Genomic DNA, 14,178 nt, shown 5'->3' with positions numbered 1-14,178 from the left:
GATGTCCTAGAGCTATGAAACCATTCACTGTAAGCCATAAAAAATAGGTTTGGTTTAGAGATGAAAGTGGCTGGCGGCTGTGATCCACAGGGACTCAGAAGGAAACACTTAGAAAATAGAGACAGATTGAATCCCAAGTGCTTTCTCCCAAGAGGAAGCATGGTTGGAAAGTTTAAAACCCATTAAAGTTAAACAAATTGAGAAGCCCTATCTGAGAGGAAACATAGTACAGTGTTTATTTTTCCATTACAAACCCAAAACCTAAAAGATTTCCTGAGGTTCTCAGGTATTGTTCATACTTATAATGGAGATCTGTTTTTAGAAAGTGTAATTCATGTGTTTAATCCAAACTGTTTGATGAAAAACACACTGCATAAACATTCAGGAAGCTAAAGGCCATTGTATACCTGTATCATATATTGTTTGGATAGGAGCAGACCTACAATGCAAGGCATTTCTGTGAAACTCTCTTGCTCGAAAACATTGGGTCTAATTTTCTCTCCATTTATGCCAGACAAATTCCACTGAATTAATGAAGACATGAGTATCAAGTGATAATAAAAAGACAATCTTCCTGCTGTGTGAAACTACAGAAGCACAAGGCTAATGTGAGCAAGAGATTTATAACACTGATCTGAGTCAAATAAGTAGCAAGCCATAGCAGGCCCAGTATAATTTAGCCAAGCTGATTAGTCAATGTATTTTATGTTTTGCCCCATCACTAGTGACCTGCTGCTCTGAAATCCTTATCAGAAAAGTGTGAGATGTTATTGATGTTGAGAAGCTTCTGTTTGACTAATGAACAAGCTGCAGACTAAATCCAGAGATAAATTTAAGTGAGAGGAAATACTTGGAAACAGTGGAATATTATTCATTAGATCTATTAAAATAAAAATTTAGCAATACAGTAGGTCAAGTGGTAGAGCTGAGGAACATTTGTTGTCATAGTCTAAGACTGCAGTGTAGGTGCTTAAGAGGACAGATATGAGCATTCCATAACCATAACCTGACATTTCAGAGAAATCTTCTGGAAAGACTGCATTGATCTTGCCCATTTACCTCTTAGTGATTTCATGCTTTCTGTGCTCTTTTTTCAAACTTCGTTTCAACTTTCCTTTGTGGGACTTACTAATGATTTTGTGCATTATTTGCCAACTGATTTACTCTGCATTCCCCATTTTTCTTGGTTACCTGGAATAAAATCATTGCTTCATTTAGAGAAACTAAAGAGTAACCTTTGTCAGGCATTGTCATTCCACTCTTGTGGAGAATTTTTACCCAAGGAATATGCTTTTCCAAAATTTAATTACATTTCTGTTTCTGAAGTAAACCACATGTTAAAATAAGAGCTACTTAACAACCTGCTTTGTTTTGCAGTGTTGAGTTGTAAATGATCAAAATGTCAACTGAAGGAAAGAAAACACTGGAACATGTTATTTACCATTTTCCTGCATCACTTTTAAGTTCCATAGATTTAAATTCATATTAGCATCTTGGCTTGTTGAAAATGGTGGTTACCCTTACTTCAGGATTTTGCTTCTGCCACACACAGATTTGTTAAAATGGTTGAGCTTTCTACCACAGTCTCTTGAGCATCACAGTATTTTCAGTTTATAGTAGATTGTTGTTCTTTCCAAAGGCAGTATTTCCACTGTGGCTTTTTTTGTAAATAATTTTGTTTATAAATGCATCTTTATGTTTGTTTCTTTCTAGGCAGGGATGAGATCCCGAAACCAAGGTGGAGAAAGCTCATCTAACGGGCACTTCTCCAGTTCCAAGCCTGTCATCAGCCATGCAGAGAATGAAAAACTTCAGGAGGATGCCAAGAAAAAGAACAAACCTCATCGGAAGGAAGATGAGGTCATGGCTTCAGCAACTGTCAAACGGCACTCAAAATCACCCGGACCTTCTGAACGAAAGAACAAGAAGTCCATAGAGCTTTCTAAAGAGGACTTGATAAAACTACTTAGTATAATGGAAGGAGAATTGCAGGTAAATTAAATATTTTTTAAACCATGTTTTCTATGTAGCTGTTTATTTTTAGGTTGTCCAAAGAGCACAGGGCTCAACGGACAGGGACATGCAAATTAAAGGCAAAGGATCACAAGGAGAGAGCTGTGGTCGGTGTTTAACAGTTTTAAGTACTACTTTATTTACAACTCTGTCTGCAGCTACCAAAGCAAAATAAATTATGAACACCTGTCAGAATTGACAAGGAAATGGGGTTCTGCAGGTGAGGCAGAAAACAAACACAGGGGAATCAGTTGCAGAGAGTGGAAAAAAAGGGAGGGGCAAGACAAGCAAATATAGTGAATGTAATTACCATCATTAATGAAAATATTCAAGAGACAATCTGCAAGTCAGAAATACTGAAAATGAACTTAAGATGTCCCCCAGACCTTCTGCATATTCAGATGTTGCTGAGGGCTCAGCCAAACCTCTGCCTGTCCCATCTGGTGTCCAGCGCTCTGTACATTCTTTGCCTTTCAAAGATCCATTAGGTTTATTTCTTGGAGTAGTGCTTGCTTGAAAGCTTTCTCAGTTGTCCTGGTTTGCATGTTAATTCTGCCCAGTAGTAAGTGGGCAGAATTGATGGCAGCCAGTGCTCAACTTGTCCCCCAAATGTCTGTCCAGTTTTGAGATTCTCTTTGATGCTAATAAGTCATTGAACTCTCAGTAGTGTCAGCCTTCAGGGAATTTCAAAATAAGGAGCTGAAACGTGGTATTTCAAATAGTCCATATGAAGACTTCTGACTTTTTGAGACTTACCCCTTCTGTGGTAGGACTGCTTACCAAATCTATACATTCTTTTGGTTGTGCTTTAGTGATCTTTTTCTCTGATCCTATGGACAGGCTGCCCAACCTGTGTGAAAACATTTTGTCTTAATCTCTTTATTCTAGTTAACCATTATTATTTAGCATTTCATATAAGGTCTTACTTTTCTCCTGAAACCCTCGTTCGTAACATTTTTACTTTAATTTTGGACTTGTTACCATCTTAGCTGATTACAAGAAACGTATTTTTAATTTCTTTGATACATGAGTCACCTGAGTTGCACCATTACCACAACTCTCAGATTCCATCTCATTAAATGTCATTAGGTATCACTTTTTCTGTACATATTTCACCTCTAGTTTGTCAGAAAGTACTTTCAAGTTACAGGAAGTATGCATTCAAAATAAATAATTTTGTCAAAACCAGATAATGGTCATTTTACAATGAAAATTTGAAGCAAAAAAAAAGGGAAGAAAATCTGTTGAAATTGCAGTTTTGCAAAGGAAAAAATGAAATTGTCATCACAGAACAGTCCTTCATCTTACTTCATACAAAAACTTGTATATATCACTTCTTTTTTAAAGATGGAGCTAGCATGTAGCTTCTGTGGTGAATAGAGTCAAACCTCAAGAGAAATGTATCATGTTTGTGTTGTTCAGAAAGATTTACCCTGTAGTCACCTTCGTCATCTGGAAAGGGGAGCTTAAAAAAAGTTTCTGGTGTGGCAATAAACGTGATCTTTATTATTTGAGTAATTTCCCTGTTCTTCACCATAAGCTTTTACTTCAAGAGGTAGCTACAGAACCTTCAAAGAACTGCCCATGTTCTCATAATCCCTATGTAGATGGTGGGGATAGCTGCAATCTGTGCTGTGCAATATGGGCTGAACATCCTCAACAAGCTGATACTTCCCTTGTCCTGGACAATACTTTTATGTATATTCAAACATACAGACCCCACAGAGATGTGAGGTACTGCTAAAGCTTCCTGACGTGACAGGAGGATTGTGAGGACAACCACACTGGTAGCCATAGAATGCGACTGTTCTTCTGCTCCTTGTGGCCATAGGTGTTTTTAATTTCATTTCACCCCCCATTTTAGTTATTTTCCCGGTACCTGTGTTGGCCCATTTCTGAGGTGGGCAAGCTACAACACTTGAGCTTGAGATGAGAGCCTGGTTTTAACACCGCAAATGAAGATGAGCCAAGGAAGACTCCAGCCAAAGTAGATAGTCTGGTATTACCTCCTGACTGTCACAGTGACTTAAGGCACTGAGTCATTTCATGGCTTTTGATTTTCATATCTGTTTGGACATCTCTGGTGGCTGGCTAGCGTTTTGTTAGACTGACAAATCAGACTGTGGGTTTATTTTGAAGCCATTTCAATGCTGGCAAAACAAACATTATATAGGCACATGGAATAAGACTTTAGTTTGAGAATGCCATCAGGCTGTATCTGTAGGGAGATCCATTATTTTTTGAATTAAAAAATGGGATAAAATACCATGACTGTTTACTGAGCAGCCATGAGCAGGGGGCATCTTATGCCTGTACCATCAAACAGTAACCCCCAAACAGTGAGCTCAGCCATGGGGTTAGCAGGGTAAACTGGTAATGTACTCATTTGTATCATAAGCTTAGTTCACTATTCACATCATATAACAACAAAGCAAACACAGATCCATGCCACATTGCTGTTGGTATCAATTTTGAGTCCTTACTTTAGGACTTGACCCCCCAGCTCTTCATTTTGAAGGCAAACATGCCAGAAGACCGTGGGGACATGCCCTGGCAGTGATGTTTTATGTCCCCATTTTTACCTTTATTATTTTTTTAAATTATAATGACCTCAGATAGCTTCCCTGTGCTTTAGTTTCTAGGACCAAGTTGGACTCAGCTCTTCTTGTCTTCAGGTTCCCTGGCTAGACCCTGTGAATTTACTGAATATAGAGAAGGAAAGCTTTCCATAAATGTCAGAGGTCACTGTAACCTATTCCTTATTTTGTAAGAAAACAAAAGGGGAGAAAAAGTATATAGAAGCTGCAGTGATGTGTCCCAATATACATGGAGCCAGAGAGCTCTTAAGTACAACCTCTCTGAAGGAGAGTGGGAAACAAATGAACTGATGACAGGGATTGATTTTAAAGGCCTTATAGCTCAGTGGAGTGTATTTTCTCTTTTGAGATCCAACTGCTCATATAAAAAAGCAATGATTACATGGTCTTTAAACCCATATTGAATATATAGGGGCAAAAAAATCCATGAAGGAATTCTGCCTATACCTGGAAGAAAAATCTAACTTTTAAATGTTGCAAAGCTGATTTGAAAAGAAAACTTCAAATGCCTTAGAATAAGTTAGACCACGAAGGTATGGCATTAATTTGCCTGGTTGCCCCCACCACAACAGTGATTTCAGTCAAACCCACATATGAATATTATTAATTACAGAGCAACACAGGCAGTGGATCTTTACAATGATAGTATAGTCCTATCTGTGGTTCACAGATTTTTGTCCAATGGCCTATGTATTTGTCCTGGCAGGAATATATTCCCTTTCTGTATGCTTTCTGAGCAGCAGCCATTAATCTCCAGCAATACTGACACTGATTTTCAACATTTCCTGACTGGGGGCCAAAAAGGAAATGAGGAGCAGTATACAAACATGTTTATCATTCACTCTTCTATTGCATGTTTGGAAAAACCCTCCAGAATAATACAACTATGTTTATGAAGACAGCATCCCACTACAAATCTTTAAGTTTTTCAAGAAAAATAATTTCTTAGCCACGTTCTGTGCCTATTGCTTACAATTTAAGCTTGGGAGACAGTTTGCTATATTTCACACCAATTTAAATAGGACCAGCCTTTCCGCTTGAGGCCTTTATTACAGTCAGTGTTTTACTGTGTTTCCCCAGTGCAAACACGGCATTCACCCCTTTCAGCTCAGCCACCCATTCCTGTGGAGGACCCTTGCATGCTTTAGGGCTGAGGGAAATATTTCCTGAGAGCCTGGCACTGGGGAGGAGCAGAGCTCCACAGAGCTAGGCAGCCATGGGGCATAAAGGAAGTGCATGTTAAGTTGTCAGCTGTACGTTTCCTCTGTTGCAGACCTGAGGATGCAGATAGGCAATATGTGAAATATGATGTCTTGGCGAACAGTACTGATAATATACCAGTGATATACAGATTAATCACAAGACACAGTTCCTGAGAAGTCTTCAAACTTCCAAACGGTTTAATGTAGCACTGGATTTGGTTTGACATTAGAAAGGAAACACTTTGTAGCAGATACTCAGAGGTAAACCCATTTGTATAGCATCCCTCCTTCAGAGAGAGAGAGAGAGAGAGAGAGATCTAAAGACTCTGTTGTCAAAGAAGCCCTTTCCAATTATCTATATTTATTTAAGACCGCATTTGATGGTTAATTTGAGTGCTCAAACAAGAGAGAGTGCGACAGGTTGTTCTAGGGCAGGTTGCTTGTGGCTGAAACAGCATAGCTGTGGGGGGAAGGAGTGTCTCATCCAACAGAGCCAGGAGGAGCTCACCTTCAGGGCTGCAAGACCTTCTTTTTGACCTGGGTGTTTCAGGGAATGGTTAGCAGAGGTTTGCAAGGAATGTGTGTTTTGTTCTCTCTGGCAAGGTCGTTATGAAACACTTAGATCAGTGGTTGCACATCCTGCCATGAGGGAAATCCCCTCTCTTAACAAAGTTAGTTAACAGGTACTCACATGGGTATAGGTGATATATCTATGACTACCTGTTGCATTCTAACATTTTTAAAAGGTATTTTAGTATTTTACCATCTGTCTTTCTATCAGAAAACTAAGCTTTGTAAATGTAAAGGAAAGGAAAAATCTTTACTGTTTCCATCTTTCTGCTTTTTACTTTCTTTCCTGTTTGTATAGCTACATATTTTATTAATATATTTTATTCTATAATCATTCTGTTCTGTTCTCTTTCCTAAGATATAACTTTCCCTCTTCACTTTTTTCCCCTTTCTTTATCTCCCTAGTTGTTACCTTTTTCCTTATTCTACCTTTTTGTCACTTCCCAGCTCAGGCTTTCCTCATCCTCATACTGCAGATGCATTGACTGACCTGAGAATCCTGGAGATAAAACTGTGGAAGGTCTACTGTAAATCAAGTTCCAGCAGCTAATTTTTTAAGGCAACAACTTCATTTAACCCTTGTCATTAATTTATTAAGCTGCGTTTTTAGGTTAGGTCGATTGTTCACCTTGACTACTCCTATTGAAAAATAGTCCCAGAACTGAAAAGCTTTAATGTTTAGAGCTAATTTCCCTCTTATAATTTCTAATGCAATTTTAATTAAGTTCTAGTAAAACCTTTATGAAATTGCACTATACACTGATCCTGCTTTGAAAAGCCCACCTCCCTACTATTTAGTGCCTGATGTGTTTTTGGACAGCAGTCTCCCATCCTCTGAGCCTTTGTTTTTGCTGTGCTACCTTGCCACATCCTTTTAGTTTCCTCTAGCAAAACAGTCTTTCCACAATTTCCATCACCTTTTGGTCAGCACCCTGGGTTCATCTTTCTTAATATCTGTAGCTGGAACTGCACATGGTGCTGTAGGAGAGAGCTCACTGGTGCCTTGTACATTGGGTTTAATATTTCACTTTCTCTGCTGACATGGTATTACTTGACCTTCCCAACACTCGTCAGTCTAATACAAGCAAGAGAGTTTGACTCTGTAGCTGTAATTGTGATGTTTTTCTGTCTCTTTTTCCTCTTTCTGCAATGTGTATACCTTCATGTAATGCCTCAAACTGCTTTTGTATCAAAGTTTACTTTCCCATGATGTCTTAAAGACATTGTGAGAGACACCTAGCTGTTGCTTAGGTAAAACCACTGTACAAACCTCTATATTTTTTCTTCATTGCCTTTTTTTGATACTCTTGCATTAACATTATTAAATATTGAACTGCCTGAAAGCTCAAGCAATGTATATGGGATAGAAACCAGATGTGTTTCTTTTGCACAGTACTGAAATCAGAAGAGAAAGTTGGGACAAGTTGCCTTGGCACCAGAGAAAGGAGTGCATAACAGAATGAAGAGAAGAAGTTTTCAAGTGGTCATTAGCAAAATATCACAAATTAACAAGCTGAACAGGAGCCAGGGTGGAAAGAGTAGGTAAAGTCAGAGAAAAGTGCATGTAGGGTATCTTTTTAGGTATTTATAACTGCAAAATTTTGTTTGAATTGAAGCAGTTTAGGAGTTCTGAGCATATCATACAGATGAAATATAAATTCCCTGAGAGAAAAACCTTAACATGTACAGAGCTACAGGGAAAAAGAGAAGATAGGGTTAATGTGAGGAGGGAGAGGTGACTTAAGGAGAATGGAATGAGGGGAAAGAGGCCGGGCAATAGAAGAAAAAGAGTGTAAGAATACAACAGAGATAAATAGAGCCAATCTAGAGACATGGAAAGGGGACATAAAAAAGGCAAGACAATGAAAAGAAAGATGGTATGCACAGTGTAGCAAAATAAGAACCTAAAAACAAGCCCTAAAAATGTCTGGCATATCAGTACAATGAGTTAAAAAATTCTCTTCCCTCTTACTGACCCCTGGTTTGTTTGTTTGTGTTTTCCTGGTGAAGCGTGCTTTTGCAGCACAAAAATATTAAATTAGGATAGACTTCAGACCACAAATGCTCTCTTCTATTTTTATTGAACAATTTATAACCAGAGATTAATTTTGTCAAGAATAGTATGGGTTTTTTTTCTGTAGCTTGCAATCACTGCTGTGCAAAGTGCAGGACATATCATGGGAGGTAAGCAGAACTTGTCTAGCAAGTCCCAGAGTCATGAATTTTAAAATAGAACCTGTCTGTTTTCTGAGAGAAGGGAAAAAAAAGATAAGACAGTATACTGAAATATAATTAAATTGTGCTATTTAGGCAATTTCCTGCTCCCTCTGAAATAATGATGATAGCCATATTTCTCTTTGGTACTAAAATTGCTTTAGAATGACATGTTTTTCAAAGTGAGAATCCTCAATAAAATGTCACCGTCATTGGAAAGCTGTAGGCTGAAAATGTCTTTTACAAAGACATTTTAACATCTTTCTCTATTAATGCCTGAGCTGTATTTGAAAGAGCTACATCCTTCATGTTAGTTAGGCTTGAAGGGCCAGAAGAGAGAGGAATAATTGATCTGTTGAACATCTCATCTAGAGTGAAAGGAATAGTATGAGCAGCCTGGGTTTTTTTTCCAAAAATTCTTGGTCTTCTGTTCAAAACAGAACAGTAAGGACTGACTCATATCAGGTTTTAAGTTTTGGTCTTATTCCCATTGGGATCAGCGTCTGTAACTGATCCTATTTTGCAATCTTTTAAAAATAATTTTATATAACAGATATCATTTGACATTTTTTTTTCCACTTAATAGAAGTTGTATACTCAGTGCAACAGTAATGAGGAAGCTTGTATCTTTTCTCATTTTTCTTGAGAGAAGGTTCACTCTGTGGGAGAGGAAACGGCCAACACTTTTGCAATCGATGTTAAATGTGTGGACTCTGGCTTTAAAATATCCGGGATTCTTGGGAGATCTTGCAATGAGCATGTGTCTTATGTATCATAATGCTGTCCAGTACTGTGACTCACCAGTTGTTAATTTAACATTGTAGTTGTAGATGAGTCTGTTTTTATTAACTTTGCTGCTCCCTTTGTGTATTTATTAAGTTTTTGTCTCCTGTTCTGCAGCTGAGGATCAGATAAGCTCTTGAGAAAAAAAAAAAACAAATTATTTTTCATCCAAAATAAGCTTTAATAAAAGCAAATACAAGTCTTTACATAATAATTATGAGAATATGGCTATCTGAGAAAGTGTCTTGTTTCTAGGGTTAAAGGCTCCACCTATTGGTTGACTAAAATGAGAAATGTAACATTAGAAAACTGCTGGTCCTACTGAACATCCTGTGTCTTGCCACATCTTACGAAAATTCTGGCTTCAGTGTAGAATTTTGCATGATATCCAAAATAAAGTGAACTTAGTGACTTATTTTGGTGCAGATGCGGCAGGCAAAATGATGCATTGCTGAGACACTATGAAGGGAAGACCTTTTCCTAAGACAGGAAGAGTTTGGATTTTGCAAGTGACGTCTTTTTTATCCTGGAAATTATTAGTTTTCTTTGCAAAAAAAAATTGTCATCAAGTCTTCCATGCCAGTAAAATGAATGGAACTAACTCAAATACAGTTGCATGGTAATTTCCAGGCATTTGTCACCTTCAAGTTTAAACAAATCAGAAACAGAAATGTTGATGTAATCAGCTTCGTAACAGAAGCCCATTTTCCCAGTATTGGCTCAGGCAGTCTCAGTAGTTCAGGTAAATGGCATTTTGAAGGGCTTCAGAGTCATTCTTGGTAATGCAATGGGAGGATGGAGAGGGGAAAGGAAGTTCGAGTGGGGTTGGGGGTGGGGGGGGAAGGGGGACAAAGGGGAGGAGACAGGCACTGAGGAGGATCAGGGGGATTTTGGAGATGACAGGAGGCTGTGAGGGCATTGTGGGCATGGCTGGGAGCTCTTGCTCTGCACCTTTCATTACCCATCCTCTCCAGTCACTTCACCCTGAGAGTTTGTGCCACTTTCCTCATTTCCTCTGGTAACTCCTCTGTTGAAATTATCGGCTGTGCTGGTGAGGGCTTGCTGTAGTACAGTCCTACTCTTGCCCGTTCATCAGTCATCAATAATTTGAATGCACATTGTCTAGCACAGAGTACTGAAAAACAGCTCGTTGAAGCCAACAAAATGCTTGGACAAGAGAAAGTTGTGTATAGAATTTATTACACATGCACACACAGTTACATCTGTTAGTATCCCACATGCTTCTGTCTACACGGAGGAGGCAGAGGGATTGCTTCTGAACTTCATCACTCTGGTGGCTACAGCCTTGCTGGCACCAGCCTGTCTTACTCCATCCTGCTCTTCAAGTGCTCATTCCTGCCAGAAGGCAGCAAGATCAGGGCAGAAAAAAATGCCTGGGCAGATTTGTTTCTCTTGGACAGAGGGTACTCATGCCAGCAGCTTCAAGTGCATCACTGAAATTCAGGTCAGAGCACCTAATTTCAGATGCTTCAGTTCCTTATACAGTCAATGTAGTACTTCAAAGAGCAACTTAGACAAGTTAGTGACATGTCTAATGAAGATCTTTTTTAATTTTTTAGTTTCTTTATACTTTTTATTTTTTTAGTTTCCAATGGATTTCAACAACTTGGATGACACATAGAGAAGTACATAAACGTGGAAGAAATAAAAGAATATAATGAATGGGGAAAATTAATAGGAGAAAAACTATATTGATATCAGAGTACCATATTTTTGGTAGCACTCATAGGGTACCTAGATCTTCTATATACTTATGAATTAAATCTTACAGCATTCCTGAAAAGTATTATTTCCTGCATGGAATGGAACTTGGCCCATGGTGAGGTTAATTTTATATGTGAAGCATGAGAAAGAGGTTCATGATCCATGGATCTCTTGTGTCTTGGTTCAGACTGGCTAACATAAAATTAAGGGCCAGGTGATAAGAGAAGAAACGCTTTTTCTGTTGTTACCCTTTCATTAATCACCATTTTTTTTTCTTTAAGAGATGCTAACTGATCACAAAAAAGTTGTGGTTACAAAAGGAACATGGCAACTTACTACATGACTCCAACTATATAAAACCACCTCAATGGGTGGGAAACGTGCTGCAGTTTTAATAAATTCCTTATACTGCTACAGTAGCTTGTAATGGGCCATTTGTCTGGGATATGGAAAGCTTCAGATCATTTCATAGCATGAATAAACCAGAATAGGGACTGTCATGTATGATTTGGAGCACATGAACTAGGGAGCTCTCCTCTGCCTCCGCAAGCATTGTGGTGACTAGTGCTGGTCAGAGGAAACACCTAAGATTGTTTTTTTTCACCACTTCACTTGTTGGGATGCACACTGTATCACACAGCCACATACCAGTCCTGAACTCAAACATAGTATGTCATGCTGTCGTCAATTATTCTTCCTGCTCAGGTATCTGAAAAAGTGTTTTAACAGATGTTCCTTCCTCTCCTTGATAGTTGGATCAATCTGTGGATTCTGCTTGCTGCTTGGGCTTCAGGTCATGTGAAAAATGTTATTATACAGTTAGTGTTGTCTGAGATGAAAACTACATGACTGGATACAGCAAACCCAAAACAGTGGGTTTGCCATTATGATGCATTGCTGAGGCACGTAGAGTATATCCCAACATGCAGACTTGTGCACATAACTGACAGAGACCCCTGGCAGTGGTCTCTCTGTGCTGACTGGATCATTACACTGTAATTCTATATGCTGCAGTAATTGTCCCATGGTTTGATAATATCAAGCAAAGCACTCTTTCAGTGTGAAAAGACAAGACAGGGTATCCCAGAACCTAATAATTCTGAAAACATCATGCAGTGTGGAGTTAATACTTCTGGAGGCCTTGCTATGGGAATTTTGCTGGCTGTGGCCCAGACTACAGATAATTAATTATGTCAGTGAAAGGCTCTGGTGGCCTGTTTTCTTCAGAAAAAAAGTGACATCATCCATGGAGCGCTCTGGCAATAGAGTAGAACAAAGCTGTGTGGGCAGGAAATAACAGACAGATGTCTTCTAGTGCTCATTTGATCTGTTTCAAAGCTTGCTGTAAGAAGTAATACATTGCTCAGTGCTGCTTCTCCTCAGCTCTGCGACCTTTAATGGGGACTTTTTTAAACATAAGAGGCCAAATTAATTTCTGATGTAATTCTTCTGGAGCCACTTCAGAATATTTGTGCAGTAGACGAGCTGCTTTATCGTGTGCCTCTTCTCTAGTATTGATTTTAGAAGGACTTTCTGTGTTATCACTGTAAAATAACGCACAATAAAATGAAATATGCTGTATAGCTCCAAAGGCTTCATACAAGGCCAGAAAGTTCTTCACAGTGTGGAGAAGACAGGACAGTTCTGTTTCATTTCCTCAGGGTCATGAGGGATCACTTGTATTTCTGGATATATTTCACTTAACTTTTCTACAAAATCAATGATCAACAATAATCACTTTTCACCACTGAAGTAATCTCTTTACCTTCAGAGTACATCATGTACATAGATTTGTGTATAGAAATGTTAAAAGAAATTCAAGCAAGTTAACTCCACAGTTTCAAGTATTAGGAAATTAAGCCAAGATGAAAGGCAAGAAAAAAACTTTGCTGTACCCAGAGTCTTCCTTGCAAGAAAAACTATGTACACATGTTGCTGGTACAGCCTCACTTTGAGTCCTGTGTGTGGTTTTGGTGCCACAATATAAGAAATATATAAAGCTATTGGAGAGTTTCCAAAGGAGGGCTATGAAGATGGTAAAGGGCCTTGAGGGGAAGCCATACAGTGGCTGAGGTCCCTTGGTTTGTTCAACTTGGAGAAGAGGAGACTGAGAGGAGACCTCATTGCATTCTACAAGTTCCTCACAGAGGGAAATAGAGGGGCAGGCACTGATCTCTTCTCTCTGGTAACCAGCAGGACCCAAGGGAAGGGCATGAAGGTGTGTCAGGAAAGATTTAGGTTGGATATTAGAAAAAGGGTCTTCACACAGAGCGTGGTTGGGCACTGGAACAGGCTCCCCAGGGAAGTGGTCAGAGCACCAAGTCTGACAGAGTTCAAGAAGCATTTGGACAGAGCTCTCAGGCACATGGTGTGATTCTTGGGGCTCTCCTGTGCAGGGCCAGGAGCTGGACTTGATGATCCCTGTGGGTCCCTTCTAACTCGGGAATTCTATGATTCTGTGATTCTACGTCATTAGCCAGCATTTTGCATGGCTAGCATCCCTGAGTGAGTGATACAAACAAGGCTACTTCAGATACCTGGTATAGGAGAGAAAATATTTATTGAATTTTTATAAAAAAACCCCTTTGTATTATGCAATTTTGCAGTACAGCATCTAACTTCCCAGCTTTGAAACATGTCTTGTACACTAAGTACATGTGTCCTGGAAGACAAATTGCTAGTCCGTCCTTGCAGCAGTAGGTACAGCTAGTTTGAGGAGTCAGGCCTTTAACAATAGTGTCATTCCAACAGGCAGGGTTAGTTTTTATTACCTTCTGTATTCATATTTCTAGTATCATGACACAAAAATAAGAAAGTCCGCTTTTGTATTAATTATTTTAATTTCCTCCTAAGGTAAGAAAAAAAGGGAAGTTACTGATTTTAAACAGGGACTAGTGTTAGGAAAGTTTTGCAGATACAGATGAGTATACCTGCCTGAAGATGCTTTCTTTCATTAAAGGCAACTATGGAAACTTGCGATATTCACTTCCTGAGGTCTCTGACTTTTCAGAATTAAGGCTATTCCTGCTCTGACGGAAGAACAGCATGTCCTGGATAGCATAGAAAGCAGAGTG

At 39.0% G+C, this 14,178-nt stretch overlaps 1 protein-coding gene across 6 annotated transcripts in view; it reads left to right on the top strand.

Annotated features, from left to right (window-relative positions):
• FILIP1 (filamin A interacting protein 1) overlaps nucleotides 1-14,178 on the top strand; it is a 104,969-nt gene that overhangs the window by 39,806 nt on the left and 50,985 nt on the right. For all 6 annotated transcript variants that reach the window (XM_051778017.1, XM_051778013.1, XM_051778016.1 and 3 more), the window contains one exon: nucleotides 1,714-1,992. In XM_051778017.1, coding sequence (XP_051633977.1) covers nucleotides 1,720-1,992 — 273 coding nt within the window. In that variant the 5' untranslated portion in view covers nucleotides 1,714-1,719. The remainder of the gene's footprint in view (nucleotides 1-1,713; nucleotides 1,993-14,178) is intronic.

This window comes from Manacus candei, unplaced genomic scaffold, assembly GCF_025592945.1.
Source record: "Manacus candei isolate 608988 ecotype Guabito, Panama unplaced genomic scaffold, ASM2559294v1 h1tg000011l, whole genome shotgun sequence".
Lineage (NCBI taxonomy): Eukaryota > Metazoa > Chordata > Aves > Passeriformes > Pipridae > Manacus > Manacus candei.
Note: the sequence above shows the minus strand (reverse complement) of the source record. Positions and strands in the feature narration are given on the sequence as shown.